Source organism: Heterocephalus glaber, unplaced genomic scaffold (genome assembly GCF_053883595.1).
Source record: "Heterocephalus glaber isolate CG9 unplaced genomic scaffold, H.glaber_assembly_v1.0 deba00001497, whole genome shotgun sequence".
NCBI classification, from domain to species: domain Eukaryota; kingdom Metazoa; phylum Chordata; class Mammalia; order Rodentia; family Bathyergidae; genus Heterocephalus; species Heterocephalus glaber.
The window spans coordinates 63,812,054-63,835,637 of NW_028258320.1; the positions used below are offsets into that span (position 1 = coordinate 63,812,054).

The window sequence follows — 23,584 nt, forward strand, 5'->3', positions numbered from 1 at the left end:
ATGTGTGGTTTCTTTCTGGGGTTGGAAGCGTGCTGGCTACTCTTATTTTCTACCATATTTCTTTAGCTTCTATTGCCATAAAATATTACAAGCTATTTCCCAAAGTCTCAAAGTAGCCATATCATACATATATATGATATGTATAACTAAGAAAAAATACTAAAGAGAGGATCATTTTTGATGTTACATATTTATTCACAAGTATATAAAGTAACATTTTTCTGAATATAGTATACAGTAACATTATGGAACTCAATTTGAATAACAGCCTTCAAACAAAAGTATTGCTCATGAAGATTTTTGTGTTCACCATGGCCACATCAGAGTCCCTCATTTATGTCACAGAAGCAAGGTGGCAGGGGATCATAATCTGCATACATTTTGCATTCATCACAAAATTGAAAGGTGGGACAAGAGTCCACAGCAGAGGTTTCAGCCAGGATGACCTTGTCCTTGGTGTTTTTGGCTGAGTTAGCCTCAGGATCACATTCCTTTGAAGCCCTTAAAAAAAGACATATACAAAGCACAGGCTTAGAAGTACTCTTTTCAGTGCATTTCTTAGAATTCTTGGGGCTCTCTGGGAAGTTCAGGGCTGCAGCCAACCACACATATGACACCAGCCTTGGATTATAGCTCTCTGCCCCTGTGCCGAGTTCCTCTCTCATCCCTTCCTCTCCTACAGCTGCTGTACATGTAAACTCAGGCTACAAAAGTAAGGGAGAATGACTAGCAAGTGGGCAACACCCATCTAGTTGCTGCAGGCCTTGAAGAAGCAGGAGGAAGGAGGAAGGGGCTGAAGCTATGTCCTGAGCTCCAGGCCCCACCGTCTAGCTCCCTGGAATGGGGACACCACTGCTGTGCTGCTGACAACCAGTCTGTCCCATCTTTTGGATCATCTCCCCAAAAAACCACCACTTGCTGTCACACACTCCCTCCATGTTAAGAACATTCTACTTACTAGCTTACAACCCCAAGAACAAACCCAAGATCCTGTAGCCACCCAACTTTGCCTGTACAAATCTGCCTGTGGTTCTTGACCTCACCTAGGGTGTGATACTAGTAGAAAAGACTAGACCCTACCTAAGCAGACAGCCCCAGGTGTCTCATTTCAGGGGGGTGTTGTTCACCCTTATCCCAGGACTCACTTCAGTGCCTTGGACAGGTCAACATGAAGATAGACGACAACACCTGATAGCACGAACATGGCCACCAGGGTCCCACAATAAATGGTAAGTAGTATCATTGTCCAGAGGTCAAAAGTTCCAGACATACTTGTGCAAAGAAGCATAGATAAGCAGTGAAGGTTACTTCCCTCCCCTCACAGGAATGAGTACCCTAAAAAAGGAATAGAGCCCAAACACAGATCTTTATATGTATAGGCCTCCAGAGAATCTTCTCAGGGAGAACTTAGAGCCCTTGTGTAGGTAAGATGGTTTATTTCTGTATGAAAGAAACTAAGATGCCCTAATGAACATGCAAACATCCTCAACAAGATACTGGCAAACAGTGCACCCTTTGATAGCTCAGCTGGTAGAGCGGAGGATTGTGGACCTGACAAAGATACTGGCAAACAAAATACAGAGGCTCATCAAGAAGATCATACACCCTGACCAAGTCGGATTTATCTGAGAGATGCAAGGATGGTTCAACATTCATAAATCAATAAATGTAATACACTATATTGAGTCAAGGACAAAAATCATATGATCATCTCAATAGATGCAGAAAAGGCATTTGACAAAATCCAACACCTATTCATGCTAAAAATCCTACAGAAAATTGGAATAGAAGGTCTTTATCTCAAGCTGATTAAGGCTATGAAAAACCAACAGCCAACATCATACTAAATGGTCAAAAACTGAAAACTTTGACGCTAAAATCAGGAACAAGACAAGAATGCCCACTATCACCACTCCTGTTCGATATAGTTCTGGAAACATTAGCCACTGTGATTAGAAAAGAGAAAGAAATAAAAGGAATAAAGATAGGAAAGGAAGAAGTTAAACTACCATTATTTGCTGATGATATGATACTTTACATAGAAAACCCAAAAAACTCCACCAAAAGACTTCTAGACTTAATTGACAGATTCAGTAGAGTAGCTGGATACAAGGTCAACACTCAGAAAACAATAGCCTTCTTGTACTCAAATAACAGACTCACTGAGAGAGAAATTAGGGAAACAATTCCTTTTACAATGGCATCTAAAAAAATGAAGTATCTAGGAACCAACCTAACAAAGGAAGCAAAAGACCTCTACGCTGAAAACTACTGCACTCTGAAAAAAGAGATCGAAGAGGATACAAGAAAATGGAAAGACATCCCTTGTTCCTGGGCAGGAAGAACCAATATAGTGAAAATGGCCATACTTCCAAAACTACTATATAGATTTAATGCAATCCTGATTGAAATTCCAACAATATACTTCACAGAACTAGAGAAAACAATCTAAAAATTCATTTGGAACCAGAAGAGACCTAAAATAGCAAAAGCAATTCTAAGCAACAGAGACATGGCTGGGGTATCACAGTCCCCAACTTGAAACTATACTGCAAAGCTACTGTGATAAAAACAGCATGATACTGGCAAAGAAACAGACCTGAGGATCAGTAGAATAGATTAGAAGATGCAGAAACAACTCCAGACATACTCAGCCACCTCATCTTTGACAAGGGAGCCAACCACCATCATTGGAGGAAAGATAGCCTATTTAATAAATGGTATTGGAAAAACTGGGTTTCAACCTGCCAAAGATTAAAACTAGAACCATACCTATCACCACACACTAAGCTAAGATCGAAGTGGATTAAAGATCTAAATATTAAAGCAGAAACACTAAACTTGCTGGAAGATAAGTTAGGTAGAACTCTTGAAGATATTGGCATAGGAAAAGACTTTATGAACAAATCCTCAGTAGCATGGGAAGTAGCACAAAGAATCAACCACTGGGATCTCATCTTATTAAAAAGCTTCTGCACTGCAAAAGAAACCACCAACAGAGCTAACAGACAATCTACAATGTGGGAAAAAATTTGTAGCAGCTGTACCTCAGACAAAGGACTACTATCTAGAGTATCTAAAGAACTGAAAAAATCAGACACCCCCAAATTCAAAGACCCAATTCAAAAACGGGCAACTGAAATGAACAGACATTTCTCAGACAAAGAAGTAAAAGCAGCAAATAAACATATGAAAAATTGTTCAACATCATTGGTCATTTGAGAGATGCAGATGAAAACAACACTGAGATTCCATCTCACCCCAGAAAGAATGGCTGCTATCAAGAAATCAACCAAGAGCCAGGGATTTAGCTCAGTGGTTCCGCTGCCTGCCTCACAAGCAGAAGCACCAGAGTTTGATCCCTGGTAGCAAAAAAAAAAAAAAAATCCACCAATAACAAATGCTGGCAGGGGTGTGGGGAGAAAGGAACCCTTCTCCATTGCTGGTGGGAGTGCAGGCTGGTGAAACCACTGTGGAAATCAATATGGAGGTACCTCAAAGATCTAGGACTAGAGGTCCCATTTGACCCAGCTATTTCCCTGCTGGGTATCTTCCCCAAAGAATTAAAAGAATCATACCACAGTGATATATGTGCACCCATGTTCATAGTGGCACAGTTTGTAATAGCTAAAGATTGGAAGCAGCCCAAGTGCCCATGAACTGGAAACTGGATAAAGAAGATGTGGGTTTTTTAATAAAATGGAGCACTACTCAGCCATAAAGAATGAGGAACTAGAGTCATTTATAGCTAAATGGATGCATATTGAGGCCATACTCTTAAGTGAAATAAATAGGACACACATGTGTAAATACCAAATAGTTTCTCTAGTGTGAGAAACTGAAAGTGTAAATAAGGGTTAAACTGATTAAAATGAATAATTGATAATTTGAAATAGGAAAAAAGGTCCAAAGAGGTAGGTGTGAAGGGAGGGGAAGGGTAAAGTAAAGAAGGGAAAGAAAAAATTGTGAGAAAAGAAAGAAAATGGAAATGATGTCTATGTAAATAGGGAAGGGTGGAGGGGGTGAAGGGCACACAGGTAATGGGGAAAAAATAAAAACCAAGATACATCATGTACAGGTACAAGCATCCAATGATAAATGTAAACCTATTGTATACCTAAAATGTACCAATAAAAGAATTTAAGAATAAAAAAAAAGAAACTAAGATTCAAAATTCATAGAGAAGAAGAACAGAATGACAGACAGTGGAAAGGATCTTTACCTTTCATGGGCAATGATGTGACTTTATGTAATAAAAAGGCTTACAGTACAGGGTCCTGAGTTCAATTCCCAGTACCAAAACAACAACAACAACAAAAAGGCTTACACAGGAGCTTGTGGTTTTACTCTCAGACACCTGGACCACCCAAACTATGTTCACAGTCAGAAGTAACTGCTCGCTGTACATCAGGCTCAGGGTCTCCTATGGGGACAATTGCTCCAAAATGTTATTGTTTTGACAATCTCCAAATCCACTTTGTAAATTTTGCATGTTTTATAAGGGAAAATTTTTGAATTTTTCTACTAAAAACTGTTGTTATGCTTCTAAATCCTAAATCTTAAGCTCTCCCAGGAAATTTAATTTTTAATAATCACTTTGCTTAGTCTAACTCTCTTAAACTGGGAAAATGTGAATAAGGGAAGGAGAAAAAACAATCTGACTGCCAAGGTACACTTACTACCTTCTAACTGTTCATAGCTGGATGAAGACCAAGTTTTAAAAATATATACAATTAAAATACACTTTAGGAAAACGGAACATCTTACCAGAAATTTCTCATACTTTAATGTGAAAAGGAGAAGTCCAATTACTAAGAATTGAAGAAATTACTCACTTTCAGAAACTCATTCTTCTATCAGTGTAGGCAGAATAGAAAGCCACTGTTAACTCCAATGCCTACCTCAGTCAGTACCCAGGCTTTGTGACATCACTATAGCATCTCCCTTTCATGGAGTTTTGAATTCTAGTCCATCCTCAGATATATTTCAGCACCAATGGAAATAGAAATGCCTGAACATTACCTTAAATCATTACCTTTTTAAGTTTTCTTTCCTTCAGAGAAACTTATGGTATGACTACTAATTGAAAGCAGATGTGAGCTGGGTATGGTGGCACAAGCCTATAGTCTCAGCACTCAGGAGGCTGAGGCAGGAGGAGTGCCACAAATTGGAGGCCAGCCTGAACTACATAGTGAGTTCAAGGCCGGCCTGAGCTATGTAGCGAGAACTTATCTCAAAAAACAAAAACAAAACAAAACAACAACAAAACCAAATATGGGATTTCAATCAGTTAAAAAAGACAATAATGGCCAGAGATTTAGCTCAGTGGTGTGGCCCCCTGCCTTGCAAAAGCAAGGTCCTGAGTTTGATCCCCAGTAGGAAAAAAAAAAAAGACAATAATGTGGGGAAGCAGATATGTAAAAACACTCATAAATTTAAAAGGTCAATGAAAAAAGACTAGTTAGACTTTGTATCTTACCCACAGAGTGAAATAATATGTAGCCATTTAAGAGTATTCAAATATAGGTTCATGGGCATCATATCATACATTAAGATGAGAAAACTCAAAAAAGTTACTGGATTAGGGTATGCATTTTATCCAGGTCTCTATGATTTCCAGGTAGTTTGACCAAGCAAAGCCAACTCAATTAAATGAGGGACTTACTTTAACTACCACAGGTAATTCCATGCTGCTCTGGCAAAAACATGAATGAGGTCATGAACAGCAGAAAAGATTTCAAGAAAATGGTAACACAAGAATCTATGAAAATTTCCTCCACAAAACAATGAAAAATCTAGCAAAACTTTTTCAGAGTCAGTTTTTTCAGAACTCTAAAAAACAATGAAAGTCTTGCAGCATCCCACAAAGCATTTATTCAAGAGAACCAACCAAAGCTCAGTATAAACAGTAAAGTTTGTGACACTGTCCAATAACTCACCCTTTAGCTTCATGGTAGCCTTGAAAATAACCCACATTTTGAGGCAGCCCCCAGAGGGACATAAAAAAGGTAGAGCTCAAGCCTCACCGTCAGGGAAATGTCTTTTTTTTTTGTACTGGGGATGGAACTCGAGACCTTGTGTTTTCAGGGCAGGTAGCAGAACCACTGAGCTAAATCCCTGGCCCCAAACTGTCATTATTTGACCCATCTGCTGGTTACCTGGAAGACTTCACTTGCAAGGCTGTATTTGACCTGACTTAGAGACCACCCAGTGCAGTAATCCTCCCTAGAAAGTTTTGGCAAAAACACTTGAGATCAGTTGATTTAATTTCCTGGCTGCATATGGTGGTGGATAACATTTGGGACAAATGACTAGGCCAAATTTGTAAAGGATAAGCTAGGGAATGAGATATCCCCAATCCCAAAGCAATAGTGATTTTGAAAGTTTCTGGCATATTCCAGGCAGTCTACAAAACCATGCTTCCTGTTTAGTCATTGCTTCTACTAATAAGACAGGGATGCTAACAGTATTACCTATAGCATAGCCTTTCTGTAAGGACTAAAATCTGTCAGAGCTAGTACTGGACAACCCGGTCATCACTAAATAAATATCAGCTATTATCACCATCATAGTGATGTGGTGGTTGTTCCTACCACCTATAAGAACAGCTGGATTCTTTTCATAAAGATTCCCCAACATTAGCAGAACTCACCTTTTCTCTTTAGGTGAAAGCCTCTATTTACTAAAGTTGAAAGTTAATTCTGATTATTTTATTTTCCGTTCTTTTTATTGCCCAATCCTCACTGGAACTGAGTTGCAGGATTAGGGCATTATAGGCCTCTCCCCACAAACACCTCCCAGGATGGTCCTGTAGCTTCATTTACCTACTAGAGACCACTGTTGGCACTGACAAGTAGCTCCCCAACCCTAGTGAGTGGGGCTGCACTTCCCACATGAATGCCTGCATACAACCAGTTGGCCAATCACAAACTGTACTTACACAGCATAAAGTAAGCCATGGCAAATGAGTTCTCCTTGGAGCCTTGAGGAGACACATATTTATGATTTCTCTACAGAGTTCATAACGGAAAAATGTATTAGTCACTGTCTCATCCCTAGGTCACAATACCCAATACCATCAACTTAAAGGATAAGAAGCTTATTTTGGCTCATGATTTAGTCCACAGTTGGCTAGCTCCAAGGCAAAAACAGCATGGTGGAAGGACATGGCAGAGGAAAGCTCTTCAACCAAGGGCAGCTAAAAAGGAGGAGGGGTTGGGGGAGAGGGCCAGGGAAGCATATATACTCTCCAAAGGCGCACCCCCAGAGATACGACTCCCAACTAGGCTAAACATCCTCACATTACATTTAGCTATGAACTCATCAACAGATCAATCCATAACAAGAAGATAACATATTAGGGACTAAAGATAGCACGTGCCTGTAATCCCAGACCTCAGGAGACTGAAGCAGGAAAATCATGAGTTCAAGGTCAGTTTGAGCTACATAGCCAGTTCCAGGCCACCATGGATTACATAGTGAGACCCCATTTAAAGGGAGGGGGGATGCTGAAAACAGATAAGTTTAGTAAAACAATCTTTAATTGAATTTAAAAAAAAACATTTGATAATGAAACAATGTCTTAGTTACTGTCTCCTTGCTGAGACACAATACCCAACATCCACAAGTTAAAGGAGGAAAGGTTTATTTTGGCTCACAGTTTGTAGAGGTTTCAGGCCATGGTTGGCAGCTCCAGGCAGGGTAGCATGTCAGAGGGGCATGGCAGCAGGAAGCAGAGAGAGAGAGAGAGAGAAGGGTGAGGGGAGAAGGTACATCCTTCCAAGCCATGCCCGCGTTGACTCATCTCCTCCAACCTCCCAAATCACATTTAGGTATAAACTCATTAGTGAACTAATCCACTGATGAGTATCAAGCCCCTATGATCTAGTCACATCCCCAAAAACCCACCTATGAGCATATGAGGCTTTGAGGGGACATTAGATATAAATTGTAACCCCTGACTTGTGATTTGTAATCACCATGTATAAAGGAAAAATCATTTTATTTTTGTCTCTTATTTTTGGCTGAGGAGTAATTCCCTAAATAAAGAAAAGGGCCTTAATCATTTATCTGCTTACTTTAAAATAACTCATTATAAGAGCAATATATGTTACAGAAAAACAGAAAGCAAAGATAATTCCAAAAAGTTTTATATACACCCATCCACTCACAGACACTATTAATAATTTCACATATAAACATTTTTCTCCACTATCTTTCTCCTTTTAGATTTTCCAAATATTTGCATATACTTTATAGATTTAAGTAGGGTCATACTTTGTATCTTTTGAATAGATTTTCTTCATATATACATCATAGGTATCTTTCCTACAGATATGCCTCATTTGAAAAAGTAACTATATATATGGTAGTTCTTTACATGGGTTTACCATAATATATATAATCTGTAAAATGTGTGTTCTAGTATCTATTATAAGCATATCATAAGTTGTGAAAATGTATGTCTTCTTTAATATCTTATTATTATAAGCATATCATAATTAACACATACATGTTTATACATCTTATTAAGATTAAGTCTCAGTATAGAATTATCACTCAAATTTAAATTACCAGGCCAAATTCCATATATTTATATATTGTCTAGCTATCCTAAAGACATGTGGTACTTGTATTATGTCACCTTCCACCAACAGTATATAAAAGCAAGTGTTTCCCATATTGTTCTGGAAATTGCGGAAAGAAATATATGGAGACACAGAATTCGGGTAAAATAATAAAATTTTACTTGCAAGCAGGCAAGACTGGCAGAAACTGGTCTGGTCATTGTCAGTGCTGTTCACTGTTAGTCTCTTCTTTTTATACCTTTGTTAGTCATTATCGCATCCCTAGTGGTCTTTGATGTGCAAAAACAATTCCCATTTCTATTTACAAGTCACAGACACAAGATAAGCACATATACATTGTAAATTCACCCAGGCATTTGCAACTTTGTTAGGTTAAAAGGTTATCTATAATGAAGTTACTGGTTAAAGAATCAGATAACTGTCACCTTAAACAAGAGTTACGGGAAAAGCAAATCTTAAAGGAATACATTACTTATTTTGCTTCTACACCTACCTTAATATTCAATCTACTAAGTTATCTAAAACTTTTCCCTATCAATATTATGTTCAACACTGGTTTGTGGGTGTGTGTGAATGTGTGAGAGTGTGTGTTTGTGGTGACTGGTTGTTTTTATCCTGTGAGGGACTGACCCATGGGCCTTGCCCATGCTAGACCAGCACTTCTACCACTGACTACACCCCAGCCCTAAAATGTTACCCACTTTTTCATGCAGTGTTGTGATTGAAGCCAGGACCTTACATGATAAACAGGCATTCAACTGCCAGCCCGTTTGGGTTTTTTTTTAAGTATTTGAAAGGACTTAACTAATCTCATTAAAAACTTGTGTTTACTTTGTCCCTTCATCATTGATCCAATTTATTTGCAGAGCATGGTAAAATTAAAGGGCACAAAGGGACAGGACTTTTGATAGCCTCTCTCTTAGAAAATGGTAGGTCGGTTTTGAAGACTGCCTGTTTGACCTCTCATAATCATCTTGTGAATAAGTATCCTGCTGGCCTACATTGAAGTGTATCAATTTGATCTACACATAGACCTGTGTGAGAACATAGTGGCTGTGCAGTTTATTATCAGTAATCCCAAAACAGTGAGTGCTTCCTTTACTCCACTCTCACAACAGAAGGTTAACAGATAGTATCATAACTAAAGCTCTTCTGAGGCATCAACATCTAAACATGGTTGACACTAAGTCACTGCTTGTGAAATTTATAACAGCAGCCTTTGTCCTGCTATTTATTCATAGTATAAATAAGGTACCATTACTGGCTTTTTAAAACCACTCTGCCCTTCTCCAAGAATGTATATATAAGAAGATATGTGTATATAAGAGCTTGCGGGCCAAAAGGCTGACCTGGATGAAGGTGAGTAGCATAGCTCTATCAAGTGCACATAAATCTGCCTGATTCTACTGGTTAAAATACAATCAGTAGATGCAGGCAGTTTATTACTTAAACAGTGAAGAAGAGATTAGTCACATGTGACAAAGTCATTGCCCCAGACTCAAAAAAAAAAAAAACCAAAAAACCTGAAATGACTGAAAGGTGAGGTGTGGAACATTTTGTTGCGAAGGAGCCATTGTGAGGGAGGCAGGGCAGAAAGCCTCAAATTTCATCCTAACCAATGAAGCCATTAGAAACTGACTTATGATATGAAAGCCTCCATTAATAAAATTTATCAATTTATATTATCAGAATTGTGACCATAGAGTTGTAAATGACATTTCTTTATTTTCTTGTAATATTTATGGGATGAGTACAGGCTTCCTTTCCATGTATGTTTAGGATATATATGTTTTAATTTGCCTTGATTTTTAAAATGACCCTGATTATTCAATTTCCATGGGTTTATAGTTTCTCTAGCCACTCATATCTAGTTTCATGTCATGACTTGATAAGATTTTATCTAAAATGTAGTACAATCCTGACTTTTTTTGTTGATTTTTTTTCTCTAGATTATCTATTGGTGAGAGCTGGGTGTTGAAATCACCTGTTACTGCTTCTTTAGGGCTTATCTCTCCTTTTCATCTAGTATTGTCTATTTTATAAAATTGGTTGCACTGCATTCAGGGTGTTGTATGTGCATGCATGCATGTATAAAGTCATTGGCTTTCTCATGAATTGTTTTCTTTGTATATAGTGAACTTCTCTGTCCCTTTGACCTTAAGTTTGTTCTACTCAATATGAGTATAGCTTCTCTTGCTTGCTTTCATATTCCATTTGCTTAGAATATCATTTTCTATTCTTTCACTTTCAACCTCAGCATGTCTTGCCCATGAGATGAGTTTCTCAAAGGCAGCAATTTATTTTTATTTTTCAATTTTTGTTAAATTCTTTTATTGGTATATTTCAGGTATACAACAAAACTACATTTCTCATTGGGAATTGTACCTTTACATAATGCATCTTGGTTCTTATTTTTTCCTCATTCCTAGCCCTACCTTCACCCCCTCCACCCTTCCCTATTTACAAAGACTTTATTTCCATTTTTTCCATTGCTCAGCATTTTTCCTTTCCCTTCTTTCCTTTCCCCTGCCCCTCCCACTACCCCTACCCCTTTGGACCTTTTCTTCCTATTTTGCATTATCGATTATTCATTCTAATCATTGGTACATTTTAGGTATTCAATATAATGACATTCATCATTGCAAATGTGCACCTTTACATGATCTCTCTTGGTTCTTATTTTTCACCCTTGCCCAGCCCTCCCTTCAACCCCTCCATTCCTCACTATTTACAAAGATTTTGTTCCTGTTTTTCTCTTTTCTCATATTAATCCCATTCGCTTCTATCCTTTTCCCTAGCCTCCCACTTCCTTCCCCTTTGTCCCTTTTCTTCCTATTTCACATTACCTATTATGCATTTTAGTCCTCATTTACACTTTCAGTTTCTCTCACCAGAGAAACTATTCAGTATTTATACATGTGTTCCTATTTATATCACTTAAGAGTATCGCCTCAATGTGCATCCACTTAGCTATAAATGTCTCTAGTGTCTCATTTTTTATGGCTGAGTACTACTCCATTTTATTAAAAAAAAAACACATTTTCTTTATCCAGTCTCCAGTTGATGGGCATTTGGGCTGTTTCCAAGTTTTAGCTATCACAAACCGTGCTGCTATGAACATGGGTGCACATATATCACTGTGGTATAATTCCTTTAATTCTTTGGGGGAAGATCCCCACCAGTGGAATAGCGGGGTCAAATGGGACTTCCAGTCCTAGTTCTTCGAGGTATCTCCATACTGATTTCCAGAGTGGTTGCACCAGTCTACACTCCCAGCAGCAATGGAGCAGGATTCCTCTTTCTCCACAGCCCTGCCAGCATTGGTTATTGGTTGATTTCATGATAGCAGCCATTCTTTCTGGAGTGAAATGGAATCTCAGCTTTGTTTTCATTTGCATCTCTCGAATGACCGGTGATGTTGAACATTTTTTCTTATGTTTATTTGCTATTTCTGCTTCTTTGTGTGAGAAATATCTGTTCATTTCAGATGCCCATTTTCAGATTGGGTCTTTAAATTTGGGAGGTCTGATCTTTTTAAGTTCTTTATAGATTTGAGATAGTAGACCTTTGTCTGAGGAAGAGCAGGTGAAGATTTTTTCCCACATTGTGGGTTGTCTCTTCACACGCTGGTGGCTTCTCTTGCTGTGCAGAAGCCGTTTAATAAGAAGAGATCCCACTTGTTAATTGTTTATGTCACTTCATGGGCAACTGAGGTTTTGTTCATACAATCTTTTCCTACACCGATGTCTTCAAGGGTTCTACCTAACCTCTGTTCCAACTGGTTCGGAGTTTCTATTTTAATATTTAGATCTTTAATCCATTTTGATTTTAGTTTAGTGCACGGTGAGAGACATAGGTCTAGTTTTAATCTTTGGCAAGTTGAATCCCAATTTTTCCAGCACCATTTATTAAAGAGGCTATCTTTCCTCCAGGGAGGGTGTTTGGCTCCTTTATCGAAGATGAGATGGCTGAGTGTGTCTGGCGTTGTTTCTGCATCTTCTAATCTGTCCACTGGTCCTCAGGTCTGTTTCTTTGCCAGTATCATGCTGTTTTTATCACAGTAGCTTTGTAGTATAGTTGCAGGTTGGGGATTGCGATACCCCCTGCCAAGTCTCTGTTACCTAGAATTGCTTTTGATATTTTGGCAATCTTCTTATTCCAAATGAATTTTTGGATTGTTTTCTCAAGATCCATGAAGTAAGCTGCTGGGATCTCAATTGGAATTGCATTAAATCTATATAGGAGTTTTGGAAGTATGGCCATTTTTACTATATTAATCCTTCCTACCCAGGAGCAGGGGATGTCTGTCCATTTTCTGATGTCATCTTCAATCTCTCTTTTCAGAGTGCCATAGTTTTCAGAGAAGAGGTCTTTAATTTCTTCCATTGGGTTGATTCCTAGGTATTTCAGTTTTTTGGATGCTATTGTGAAAGGAATTATTTGCCCTATTTCTCTCTCAGTGAGTCTGTCATTTGTGTAAAGGAAAGCTATTGATTTTTGTGTGTTGACCTTGTAACCAGCTACTTGACTGAATTTGGTTATTAAGTCTAGAAGACTTTTGATGGAGTTCTTGGGGTCTTCTATATAGAGCATCATGTCATCTGCAAATAATGACAATTTGACTTCTTCATTTCCTATCTTTATTCCTTTTATTTCTTTCTCTTGTCTAATTGCCAGGCTAATGTTGCCAGAGCTATATTGAACAAGAGTGGTGATAGTAGACATCCTTGTCTTGTTCCTGATTTGAGTAGGAAGGATTTCAGTTTCTGACCATTTAGTATGATATTGGCTGTTGGTTTTTCATAGATGGCTTCTATCAGTTTGAGGTAGAGACCATCTATTCCAATTTTTTGTAGGGCTTTATCATAAATGGGTGTTGGATTTTGTCAAATGCTTTCTCTGCGTCTATGGAGATAATCATATGGTTTTTGTCCTTGGCTCTATTGATATAGTGTATTACATTGATTGATTTTTGTATATTGAACCATCCCTGCATCCCTGGGATGAATCCCACTTGATTAGGGTGTATGATCTTCTTGAGGATCTTCTGCACTCTGTTTGCCAGTATCTTAGTAAGGATTTTTGCATCTATGTTCATTAGTGAGATTGGCCTATAGTTCTCCTTTTTGGTTGGGTCTTTCTCTGCTTTGGGGATCAAGGTGATGCTTGCTTCCAGGAATGAATTTGGGAGTATTGCTTCCCTTTCCATTTCATTGAAGAGTTTAAACAGTAGTGGCAGTAGTTCCTCTCTAAATGTCTTGTAGAATACAGCAGTGAAGCCATCAGGGCCTGGGGTTTTCCCAGTTGATAAGTTTTTAACTATATTTTCAATTTCTTTGGTTGATATTGGGTTGTTTAGAATTTTTAGGTCTTCTTTGTTCAACTTTGGTAATTCATAGGTATCTAGGAATCTGTCCATTTCTTCTGTGTTGTCCATCTTATTGGTATATAGGTTGTGGAAGTAGGTATTGATGATCCTCTGGATTTCTCCTGAGTCTGTTGTAATTTCACTCTTTTCATTCCTAATTGCATGGATTTGGGCCTTTTCTTTCCTTTTTCTGATAAGGATGGCTAAAGGTTTGTCAATTTTGTTGATTCTTTTGAAGAACCAACTCTTGGCATCATTGATTTTTTGTATAGTTCTCTTAGTCTCCATTGCATTGATTTCTCCTCTGATCTTTATAATTTCCTCCCTTGTATGAGCTTTGGGGTTGTCCTGCTCTTCTTTTTCTAGAAGCTTGAGGTTCAGCATCAGATTGTTTAATTGGGCTCATTCTGTTTTCCTAATATGCGTATTCACTGCTATGAATTTCCCTCATAAGACTGCTTTCATTGTGTCCCATAGATTCTGATATGTTGTACTGTCATTGTCATTTAATTGAAGGAACTGTCTGATTTCTTCTTCAATTTCCTTTGTGACCCATTGGTTATTCAGAAGTGTGTTGTTCAATTTCTATGTGTTATGAAATTTTTTGAGTTTCTTTTGCTATGGATCTCCAATTTCATCACATTATTGTCTGATAATATACAGGGGATAACTTCAATTCCTTTGCACTTACTTAAACATATTCTATGTGTGAGCATGTGGTCTGTTTTGGAGAATGACCCATGTGCAGCTGAGAAGAATGTGTATTCTGATTTTGTGGGGTGGAACACTCTGTAAACATCTGTTAAGTTCATTTGTTCAAGAGTTTGATTGAGTTATAGTATTTCATTACTTATTTTTGTCTAGTTGATCTATCTATTTGTGTCAGTGGAGTGTTGAGGCCCCTCACTAGCATTCTGTTAGTGCATATATGACTTTTCATGTCCATTAGTTTTTTTTATATAGTTGGGTGCACTAGTGTTTGGTGCATAGATATTTATGATTGTCATCTCTTCCTCTTGGATTCTTCCCCTTACAAGGATATAGTGTCCTTCTTCATCTCTCTTAATCAGTGTTGGTTTGAAATCTACTTGATCTGCCAAGAGGATAGCTACTCCTGCTTTTTTTTTGGTTCCCATTTCAAGGGGTATAGTTTTCCACCCTTTAACTTTCAGTCTATGAGTTTCCTTTTGAATTAAGTGTGTTTCTTGTATGCAGCATATTGTTGGATTTTGTTTCTTGACCCATTCTGCCAGTCTATTTCTTCTGATTGGTGAATTGAGACCATTAACGTTGATGGTTATAACTGAAACGCATTGACTTGTCATTGCCATGACTTTTTTTTTTGTTGGGTTCTCCCCCTTTACATTTAATTTCTTGTCATGCCAGATGGGTTCATTCTGTTTTGCTTCCTGGGGTTGTGATCCTCAATGTGTGTTTCTAGGATATTGTGTAAAATTCTTTGGAGTGCTGGTTTGGTATTCATGAAGTTCCTAAGGTGCTCTTTGTCATAAAAGTATCTTATTTCTCCATCCATTTTGAAAGATAGGTTTGCAGGGTACATCAATCTGGGTTGGAGGCTGTTTTCTTTTAGGGCTTGGAATATGTCCCTCCAAGCTCTTCTTGCCTTGATGGTTTGTGTTGAGAAGTCTGCTGTGATTCTGATGGGCTTTCCTTTGTATGTGATTTGTTTCTTTTCTCTAACTGCTTGTAGAACTTTGTTCTTCTGTTGAGTTTCTGGAATCTTAACAATTATATGCCTATGTGTAGATGTTTTTTTGATCAAGGCTATTTGGAGTCCTATATGCCTCACTTATCTGTATGTCAAGCTCTTTTCCTCTGCTTGGGAAGTTTTCTGCCATTATTTCTGTGAAGAGATTTTTTATGTCATCTGCACTCTCTCCTGTTTCTTCATTGAGCCCAATCAGTCTTATGTTATTCTTCTTTGCATCATCTAGCAGCTGCTGGATTGATTTCTCATGTTCCCTTATCATTTTGAAACAATGTTTCTTTTCCTGGTCATTAATTGTAATCTTATCTTCTATATCTGAAATTCTGTCCTCACATTGGCTCATTCTGCTATGTAGACTTTCAATGGAGTTTTTCATGTCCTGGAAATCTATTTGCATCTGTTTTATGGATTCCATTTGTTTCCTCTGTTGGGATTCCATCATGTTCCTGAGCTCTTCTCTAGATTTATTAATCATGTCTTCCACTAGGAGCACAATTTCTCCTGTTATGTGAGAAATTATTTCTGATTTCATTATTTCCAGATCCCCTTTTGTTGCCAGTTCAGTGGGTCCAGGTGATTGAGTATCAGAGTGTTCCATATCATTTCCCTTTGGGGTTGCCGTAGGTGATCTGGAAGTCTAGTTTTCAGGCTTGTTTATGTGTTTTCTCATTTCGACTTGTGGCGGGGCGGTGGGGGTTCTTTTGGTTCCTGCACGTATTATCTCCTCTGAAGTGGGAGAGGTGGGACAGGGGCTGGGAGCAGCAGTAGCAATGGTGGCCCAAGAGCCCTTTCCTCTCAGCTGGGAGCAGTGGGAGGGATGGTGGCTGGGAAGCCCCTTCCTCTGGGCCAGGAGCGGTGGGACAGAAGCTGGCCCAGAAGCCCTTTCCTCTGGGCTGGGAGCAGCAGGAGGGATGGTGGCCAGGAAGCCCCTTCCTCTGGACCAGGAGCAGTGGGACAGCAGCTCAGAAGTCCCTACCTCTGGGCTGGGAGTGGCGGTACTCAGTATCATGGTCTGGTGGTCCGGTGTCCTTTCTGTCTTTCTAGTGTGGAACCAGGTGGCTGTTCAGAGGAGCGGGGTGGTGGCAAGGGATTGTTGCTAGGGTGTAAACTGATTTGGCAGGTTCTGTGCAACTCATGACCTCGGTAGGGCATCCACAGACTTAAAGGCAGCAATTTATTATGTCATGCTTTCTAATCCAATTCGCCAGGTCTTTTAATTAAAGATTCAAACCATATACAGTCAGTGTTATTACAGAAAGGAATGTACTAGTTCCTGGCATTCTATTGTTTTTCTCCTGGTTCTTTTGAAAAATATTTCTTTATTCATATTTGAGGTTTGATAGTTTATTCAACAAATGACATGTGATATTTTCCTCATTCTCATTTATTTATCCATTCTTCTAGTGAATGGATTTCATGCTCTCATGTCTGATTTTTATCTTGCTTTTTCTTCTGTGAATAAGTTCCCTTTATTTTCCATAGTGCTCCTTCAGTTGTCATAAATTCATTTAATTTATATTCATCTTGGGAGGTTCTTATTTCTCCTTTGAGTTTGGACAACAATTTTCCTAATACTGCAATTTTGGCTGCCAGTTTTAAAATTTATCATTCTGTGTTCTCCTAGCCCTTAGAGTTTCTGCTAAGAAATTTGTTATTTTGATGAGTTTCACTTCATATGTGACTTGGTGTTTTGTTCCAAAAGCTTTCTTTTTCTGGTTAATACATAATAATTGCAATCATTGTAGGGAGTTGGTTCATGCATATGACACAACTTAATTCTTTTCATTTACCTTTCCTTTTTCTTCCACCTATCCCTTCACCTATTGGTTCTGTTTCATTTGCAAAAGATCTATCTCCCTGTTTCCTATTATCTATATTTCATTTTGCTCTTTATTTATGTTTTGGACTTCTCACATAAGAGAAACCATGCATTATTTTAGCTTATGTGTCTGATTTATTTCACTTAGCATTACTGTCTCAAAGTACATCAATTTTCCTTTAAATGTTTATCCTTGTTTATAGCATAGTGCCCCATTGTGTATAAATATAATTTTCTTTATCCATTCATCTATTAATAGACATACAGATCACTTCCAAAATTAAGCTTTTGTTGTGCAGCTATAAATAAGGGTATACATGAATCACTGTAATATGTCTTCAACTGTTACTGGAATACTCAGTGTTTCATATGTATCTAGAAATCTATCCATTTCTTCTAAATTCTTCAATTTATCAGAGTCCAGGTTTTCAAAGTAGTTACTAATAGTATTTTGGATTTCAGTGGTGTCAATTGACACTTTACCCTTTGCATTTCTAATTGCACTGATATGTATTTTTTTTCTTGTTTTCTTTTTTTTTTGGTAATACTGATTAAGTGTTCGTCTATTTATTCTTTTTGTTTTCTTTTGATGGAGCAGTTCTTCAATTCATTCTTTGTACTTTTTGTCTCAATTTCATTAATTTCTGCTGAGATCTTTATAATTTCCTTTCTTGTACTACTTTTGGGTTTGGACTGTACTTATTTTTTGACCACCTTTAGGTGCATCATTAGGTGATTTGGGCTGCTTTTCTGATATGGGCATTCACAGGTATGATCTCCCCTCGTAAAACTGCTTTCATTATGTTTCATGGGTTTTGGTATGTTTTCTGGCATTACTTTTTGACTCAAGGAACTGCCTAATTTCTTCCTTCATTTCTTCTCTGACCCATTGATCATTCAAGCGTGTGTTGCTTAATCTCCATGTGTTAGCTTAATTTCTGTGCTTTCTTGTGCTATTGATTTCTAGTAATGATAATCTGCATGGTATAATTTCAATTCTTTTAAAGCATGTTTTCTGGGTTAGCACATGGTCTATTTTGGAGAAATTTCTGTGTGCTACTGAGAAGAATGTGCATTCTGTTGTTGAGTGGAATACTGTAGATATATATATATATATATATATATATATATATATATATATACATGTCCATTTTTTGAAGGTGTGGTTCAAAAATGATATATATTTTTTTGTCTAGTTGATCCATTTGTGATAATAGGATACTGAGGTCTCCCACTACAATTCTGTTGATTTTTTTCTCATCTTTGAGTGTTGTTTCATGAAATTGGGTGCTCTACTGTTCTGTGTATACATGTTTATAATTATATTTTCCTATTGAATTATTCCCTTAGCCAGTATGTAGTAAACTTCTTTGCTTTCTGATCAGTGTTGGCCTTAAGTCCACTTTGTCTAAAAATAAGATTATCTACTCCTTGCTTTCATGCTCCTAACACATGGAACCTTGTTTTCTATCCTGTGACTTTAATCTATGTTTATTTTTTTCTGGATGTACCATGCCATTGGGTTCCAGTCTGCCAATCTGTGTTTCTTTTTTATTGGTGCATGTTTGTAGCACAGTATAATTACATTCATCATGGGGAGTTGGTACATGTACATGAAATTTCTCAATTCCTTTTTTTTTAACCTGCTCCCCTTCCCTCCCCATTCCTGGACCTCTTGGACTCTTTCATAGATACTGACATAGAGATAGAGATTAGATAAATAGAAAGATAAATATAGATAGATATGTTTGTAGTACATGATAATGACATTCCTTGTAGGAACTTGGTGCATGTACACAGCACTTCACAATCCCTATTTTTTATCTATTAATCTATTTTCCTTACCCGCCCTCCCTTCACCCCCATCTTTTGGTAACTTTCCCATATGCCAAAGATGCATCTATTTCTTACTGTGTATTCTTTATTTTGCACTTTAGTTATATATTATGGTTTTCATATAAAAGAAACCACATGATTGATATTTAAGCTTGTGTATCTGGCTTATGTCACTTAAATTTATGATCTCAAGGTTCATCCATTTTCATACAAATGACTCAAGTTTATCCTTCTTTATGGCACAGTAGTACTCCATTTTGTAAAAATATCACATGTTCTTTATCCACTCATCTGTGAATGGACATTTAGGCTGTTTCCAAGATTCAGCTATTATGAATTGTGCTGCTATCAACATGGCTATGCATTCATCATCATAATATGAGGTCTTTAACTCTTTCTGAAATACATGTAGTAGAGGAATAGCTGCATCAGGCAGAATTTCTATTTTTAGGGTTTTGTTCCTACATGTAGCTATTTTATATTTGTAAATTATTTCACAGATCCTTATCTGTAAGAGAATAGTTCTTCAACCATTAACAAAATATTGCAATCGAACTAAGGCATTCTATATACTATTATACATTATCAATACACTGAAATATCATGAAAACTGTATTGAATGAGAAAAATATATGATGTTTTTATTTTGATAATTCATAGCAATTTAACCAGTAAATAAGAATTTCTAAAATTAGAAATGTACTTCTATATATCTGCCCTAATTATTTAAGAAACCATTGTCAGTTTTGAAACAACTGCCTAAGTCAAATTGTATTCCATACCTAAACTGTTTGCTTATTTTCAAGTTTCTTTCCCATATCAAATTCAGTTCATGTTTGACAAAGTTAACATTTATTAAGTATTCTTCACATTTAATTAACATTACAACTTTTAAACTTTCAAGTAAATAGCTGTATCAGATGATTATCTTTTTTAGCAAATCTTTGAGAATATTATTCACATTTACAAAAGTTTTCCCAGTTTAAAAACAAATGGAAGTTACTGCCAATGACAGGTCTTTCTCTGTGGGACCTCTCACTGGGGTGTATTTTACATGTACCCACAAAAAGCTCCATGTGTCTTCTGGCTCACTGGAAACTGGAAAATCTGCAATGGAGACTTTTCTGTCAATACATCAGAAACACTCTCATTAAGAGAGATCCACTAGAGAAATACATAGAGAATCATATACTGATTATAATTATGCAAATAAAAATGTTTGATAGAAAAATGTTGATAGGTGTTTATAATTTTCATAGATCCCAACACATGTTAACAATCTTCATAAGCTATTTTCTGCCTCTGAAAGATAAGTTCATTGGTTTTATCATCTTTCCATTTCTAATGTCACTATTTCTGCTTCAACAGAGGGCGCTGACACTGTGATGTAAATGTTACAATAAATATCTTCTATGATGTATCTGGTCACTTCCTAGGATAAAGGACAAAAGGAAAAGGCTCTGTCCTCCCTGACTTTCCAATCTGCCATGTAGAAGGCTAGGAGCTAGGAGAGGAAGAGCCCTTAGAGCTGACTGTGGGGGAGGGGGGCTCAGGTCATCTAGTTATATACTGAGTTCCCTTTTTACTCAAATATCACATCCCTGTCTCATCTGTGGCATACATAAAACACAGGTTATGTCATGATTAGTTCAGGTTAAAAGAGGATAGCCTAGGAGAAACTGTGGGGGACAAGGATAAAATTTAGATGTAGCAGCCACACTTCAGTGGTATCTTCCATTGACCATGACTAAGCACAGAGCCTTTATTTCTCATTACGGCAGGATTTCCTGAAGAGTGGTACTTCTACCACATCCCTAAGAATCACTTAACATTTCAAACACAGTATTTGGGAACCATTCCAGATACAGTGAATCAGAATGTTTGTGGGTAGGTAGAAAGAATAGGTATTTTTTAAGTTTCCCAAGTGATTCTTACACTAAGTAAGGCTTAAGCATCACTGTGAACCATTCACTGCTTTACAGGGTAAGGGCCTGTAAAGCAGGTCCCTGAGACTCATTCAGGGGATCTGTGATGTCAAAACCACTTTCACAGTGATACTAAGTGTTAACATGTTCTTTTTCATTCTCTCTTCAATGTAGTTTAATGGTGTCTTCCAGGGACTACATGACATATGACATTGCAACACAATGAATGAAGTAGAAGGTAAAAATTCCAGTTGTATTCTAAATCAGTAAAGATATCTGCAGAAAAAAAACCACAATGCCACTTTTCTTACTCAACTTTTTAATGTTTTGAAAGTATTATTATTAAGAAACAGGGTCATGGTGTGTTGCTCAAACTGGCGCTGAATTTCTAGGTTCAAGTGATCCTCCTATCAGCCTTTCCAGGTAGCTGGGATACAGAAGCATGCTACCATGTCTGGCTTGGAAGTGACTATTTCAGCTGTGTGTGTGTGTGTGTGTGTGTGTGTGTGTGTGTGTGTGTGTGTGTGTGTGTGAAAGGGTCTTGCTGTGTACCCCAGGCTGGCCTCAAACTAGTGGTGATCCTCCTGCCTCAGCCTCTCAAGTGTTGGGATTACAGGTGTGTGCACCACCATGCCCGGCTTCAATAGTCTTTGTTTTAGAAACAATTTTTGGTGTGGCACTTCCTAGACTGTGACCCTGCCTCAAAAGAGTTGAAATTCAGGCTTCCTATACATACATACTTCATTTGTCTTTTCTTCAGCTGTAACATTCATCTCCTCCATACTTTCCATAGTGGTTGTACCAGTTTACACTCCCACCAACTATGAAGAAGTGTTCCTTTTCCCCCCTGCAGCCTCTCCAATTTGTTATTATCTGAATTTTTAAAAAAATTCTTGTACATTACCATTCTTTCTGGAGATAACAATCTCAGTGTTAATTTGTATTTCTCAAGTGACCAGCAATGTTGAACTTTTTGTTCATGTCCATTTGTACTTCTTCATCTGAGAAGTGTCTATTCATTTCAGATGCCCTTTTTTTTAATTGGATCTCTAGATTTAGGGGGGGTGTCTAAATTTTTTAGTTGTTTATATATTCTAGATATTAGGATAGACTTTCCTTCAAAGTTTCCTACATCTTCACCCTTTCATCAAAAGAATCATTGAAATGAGCCATGTTATAGATAGGAATATGTTCTATGTTTCAGGAAGGAGAAAAGTTTGGTTTGGTTTGGAGAATCCTAATTCTAGCTGCAACCAGATTGGCCATGGTATTAAATTTAGTAATGATGATGATGGTGATGATGATGATGATATCATCAATGTCTGAGTTTGACACCTTATAAATTAATTCAGTACCATGTGGGTAACATTCCACTTTGACTGTGTTCAGCATCTATGAGTTGCATCTTTCTGTCCAGATGCACAAGGGCAAAGAAGGGAAGTGGGGTGAGGAACAGCTCCTGTGACAAGCTGAGGCCTGTTTCCTGTGTCTCTGTGCTGCTCCAGCTGCCACCTCCCCTGTGCTTTCTGCGTACTGTGCCATTCCATGCCCCTTGACATCAGGGCTCCTTGGCGCCTTTCACCCTTCCCATTCTTCTTCATCCTCTGCAGGGCAGGATACAGAATCTCTGTAAGACTAAGTGCTCAGTGACCAGCTGCTACATTTTGGAGCTGTCTTTACAACCACTTCTCTTATGGTAATAAAAGGTGCTTAAAGGAGCCTCTTGGCACCAGCAAGATTCCTTCTTTTTGTATCCCAGCCGAGATGGACTGACATTGCAGAAGAATATGGCAGGATAGCTGCAGATCCTGATTCAAGCAGGAGTGTGGAGGTGAGAGAGAATGAGACTGAAGGGTGAATCCTTGTTCTTTATCTTGAAACAACCTACTCAACACTTCTAAGACTCATGTGGCAAATGTGAATAAGGCATTCCATGAAATAATGCAGGTCTGGACCAGGAGCATTGTTAAGTACCTAGGACTGATGTACTAAGCAAGTCATAGTAAGCACCAAGGGCTAAAATTTTGTTCTTGGGGATAAAAATCTTACAAGTTACAGAAGTTTGTGATGCCCCCACAAAAGGCCAATTGCATGGGCAGCCTATGATGTATCTGTGGCATTTCAAGGAGGGGTGGTTAAGAAAACAATTCTCACTGGGGAGCTGATAATGGGATTAAAAAATTGAGCAACCCTGGATCAAAGCGTCTCTGCAGATGTGGTGCTTGATTTCTCTGTCCTCAATTCAGAGCGTTCATCCTGTTCCCACTCCTCCTGCAGGCAGTGTGCAGGTAAAAAGTTTGCTGGGTCAGATCCCAGGCT

At 37.9% G+C, this 23,584-nt stretch overlaps 1 protein-coding gene across 3 annotated transcripts; it reads right to left on the reverse strand.

Moving 5' to 3' along the window:
* Nucleotides 1-201: 201 nt before the first annotated feature.
* LOC147825725 (protein FAM24A-like) lies at nucleotides 202-4,990 on the reverse strand. 3 transcript variants are annotated; one of them, XM_087185211.1, is made up of 2 exons: nucleotides 1,146-1,307; nucleotides 202-501 (listed from the first exon to the last, which is right to left on the reverse strand). In XM_087185211.1, the coding sequence occupies exons 1-2, from the start codon at nucleotides 1,286-1,288 to the stop codon at nucleotides 321-323; spliced, it is 324 nt and encodes a 107-aa protein (XP_087041337.1). In that variant the 5' UTR covers nucleotides 1,289-1,307; the 3' UTR covers nucleotides 202-320. The 3 variants fall into 3 exon arrangements, 1 of the variants encoding a protein (XP_087041337.1); XR_015440444.1 differs by lacking the exon at nucleotides 1,146-1,307 and adding an exon at nucleotides 4,836-4,990 and having other exon boundaries at nucleotides 225-501; XR_015440445.1 differs by lacking the exon at nucleotides 1,146-1,307 and adding an exon at nucleotides 4,768-4,896 and having other exon boundaries at nucleotides 225-501.
* Nucleotides 4,991-23,584: the final 18,594 nt, after the last annotated feature.

Excerpts from the sequence above, each read along its gene's own strand:
- LOC147825725 (XM_087185211.1), bottom strand. The coding sequence starts at position 1,288 with ATGCTTCTTTGCACAAGTATGTCTGGAACTTTTGACCTCTGGACAATG. Across the intron at positions 502-1,145 it reads GACCTGTCCAAGGCACTGAA|GGCTTCAAAGGAATGTGATC; the intron begins GTGAGTCCTGGG and ends TCTTTTTTTAAG.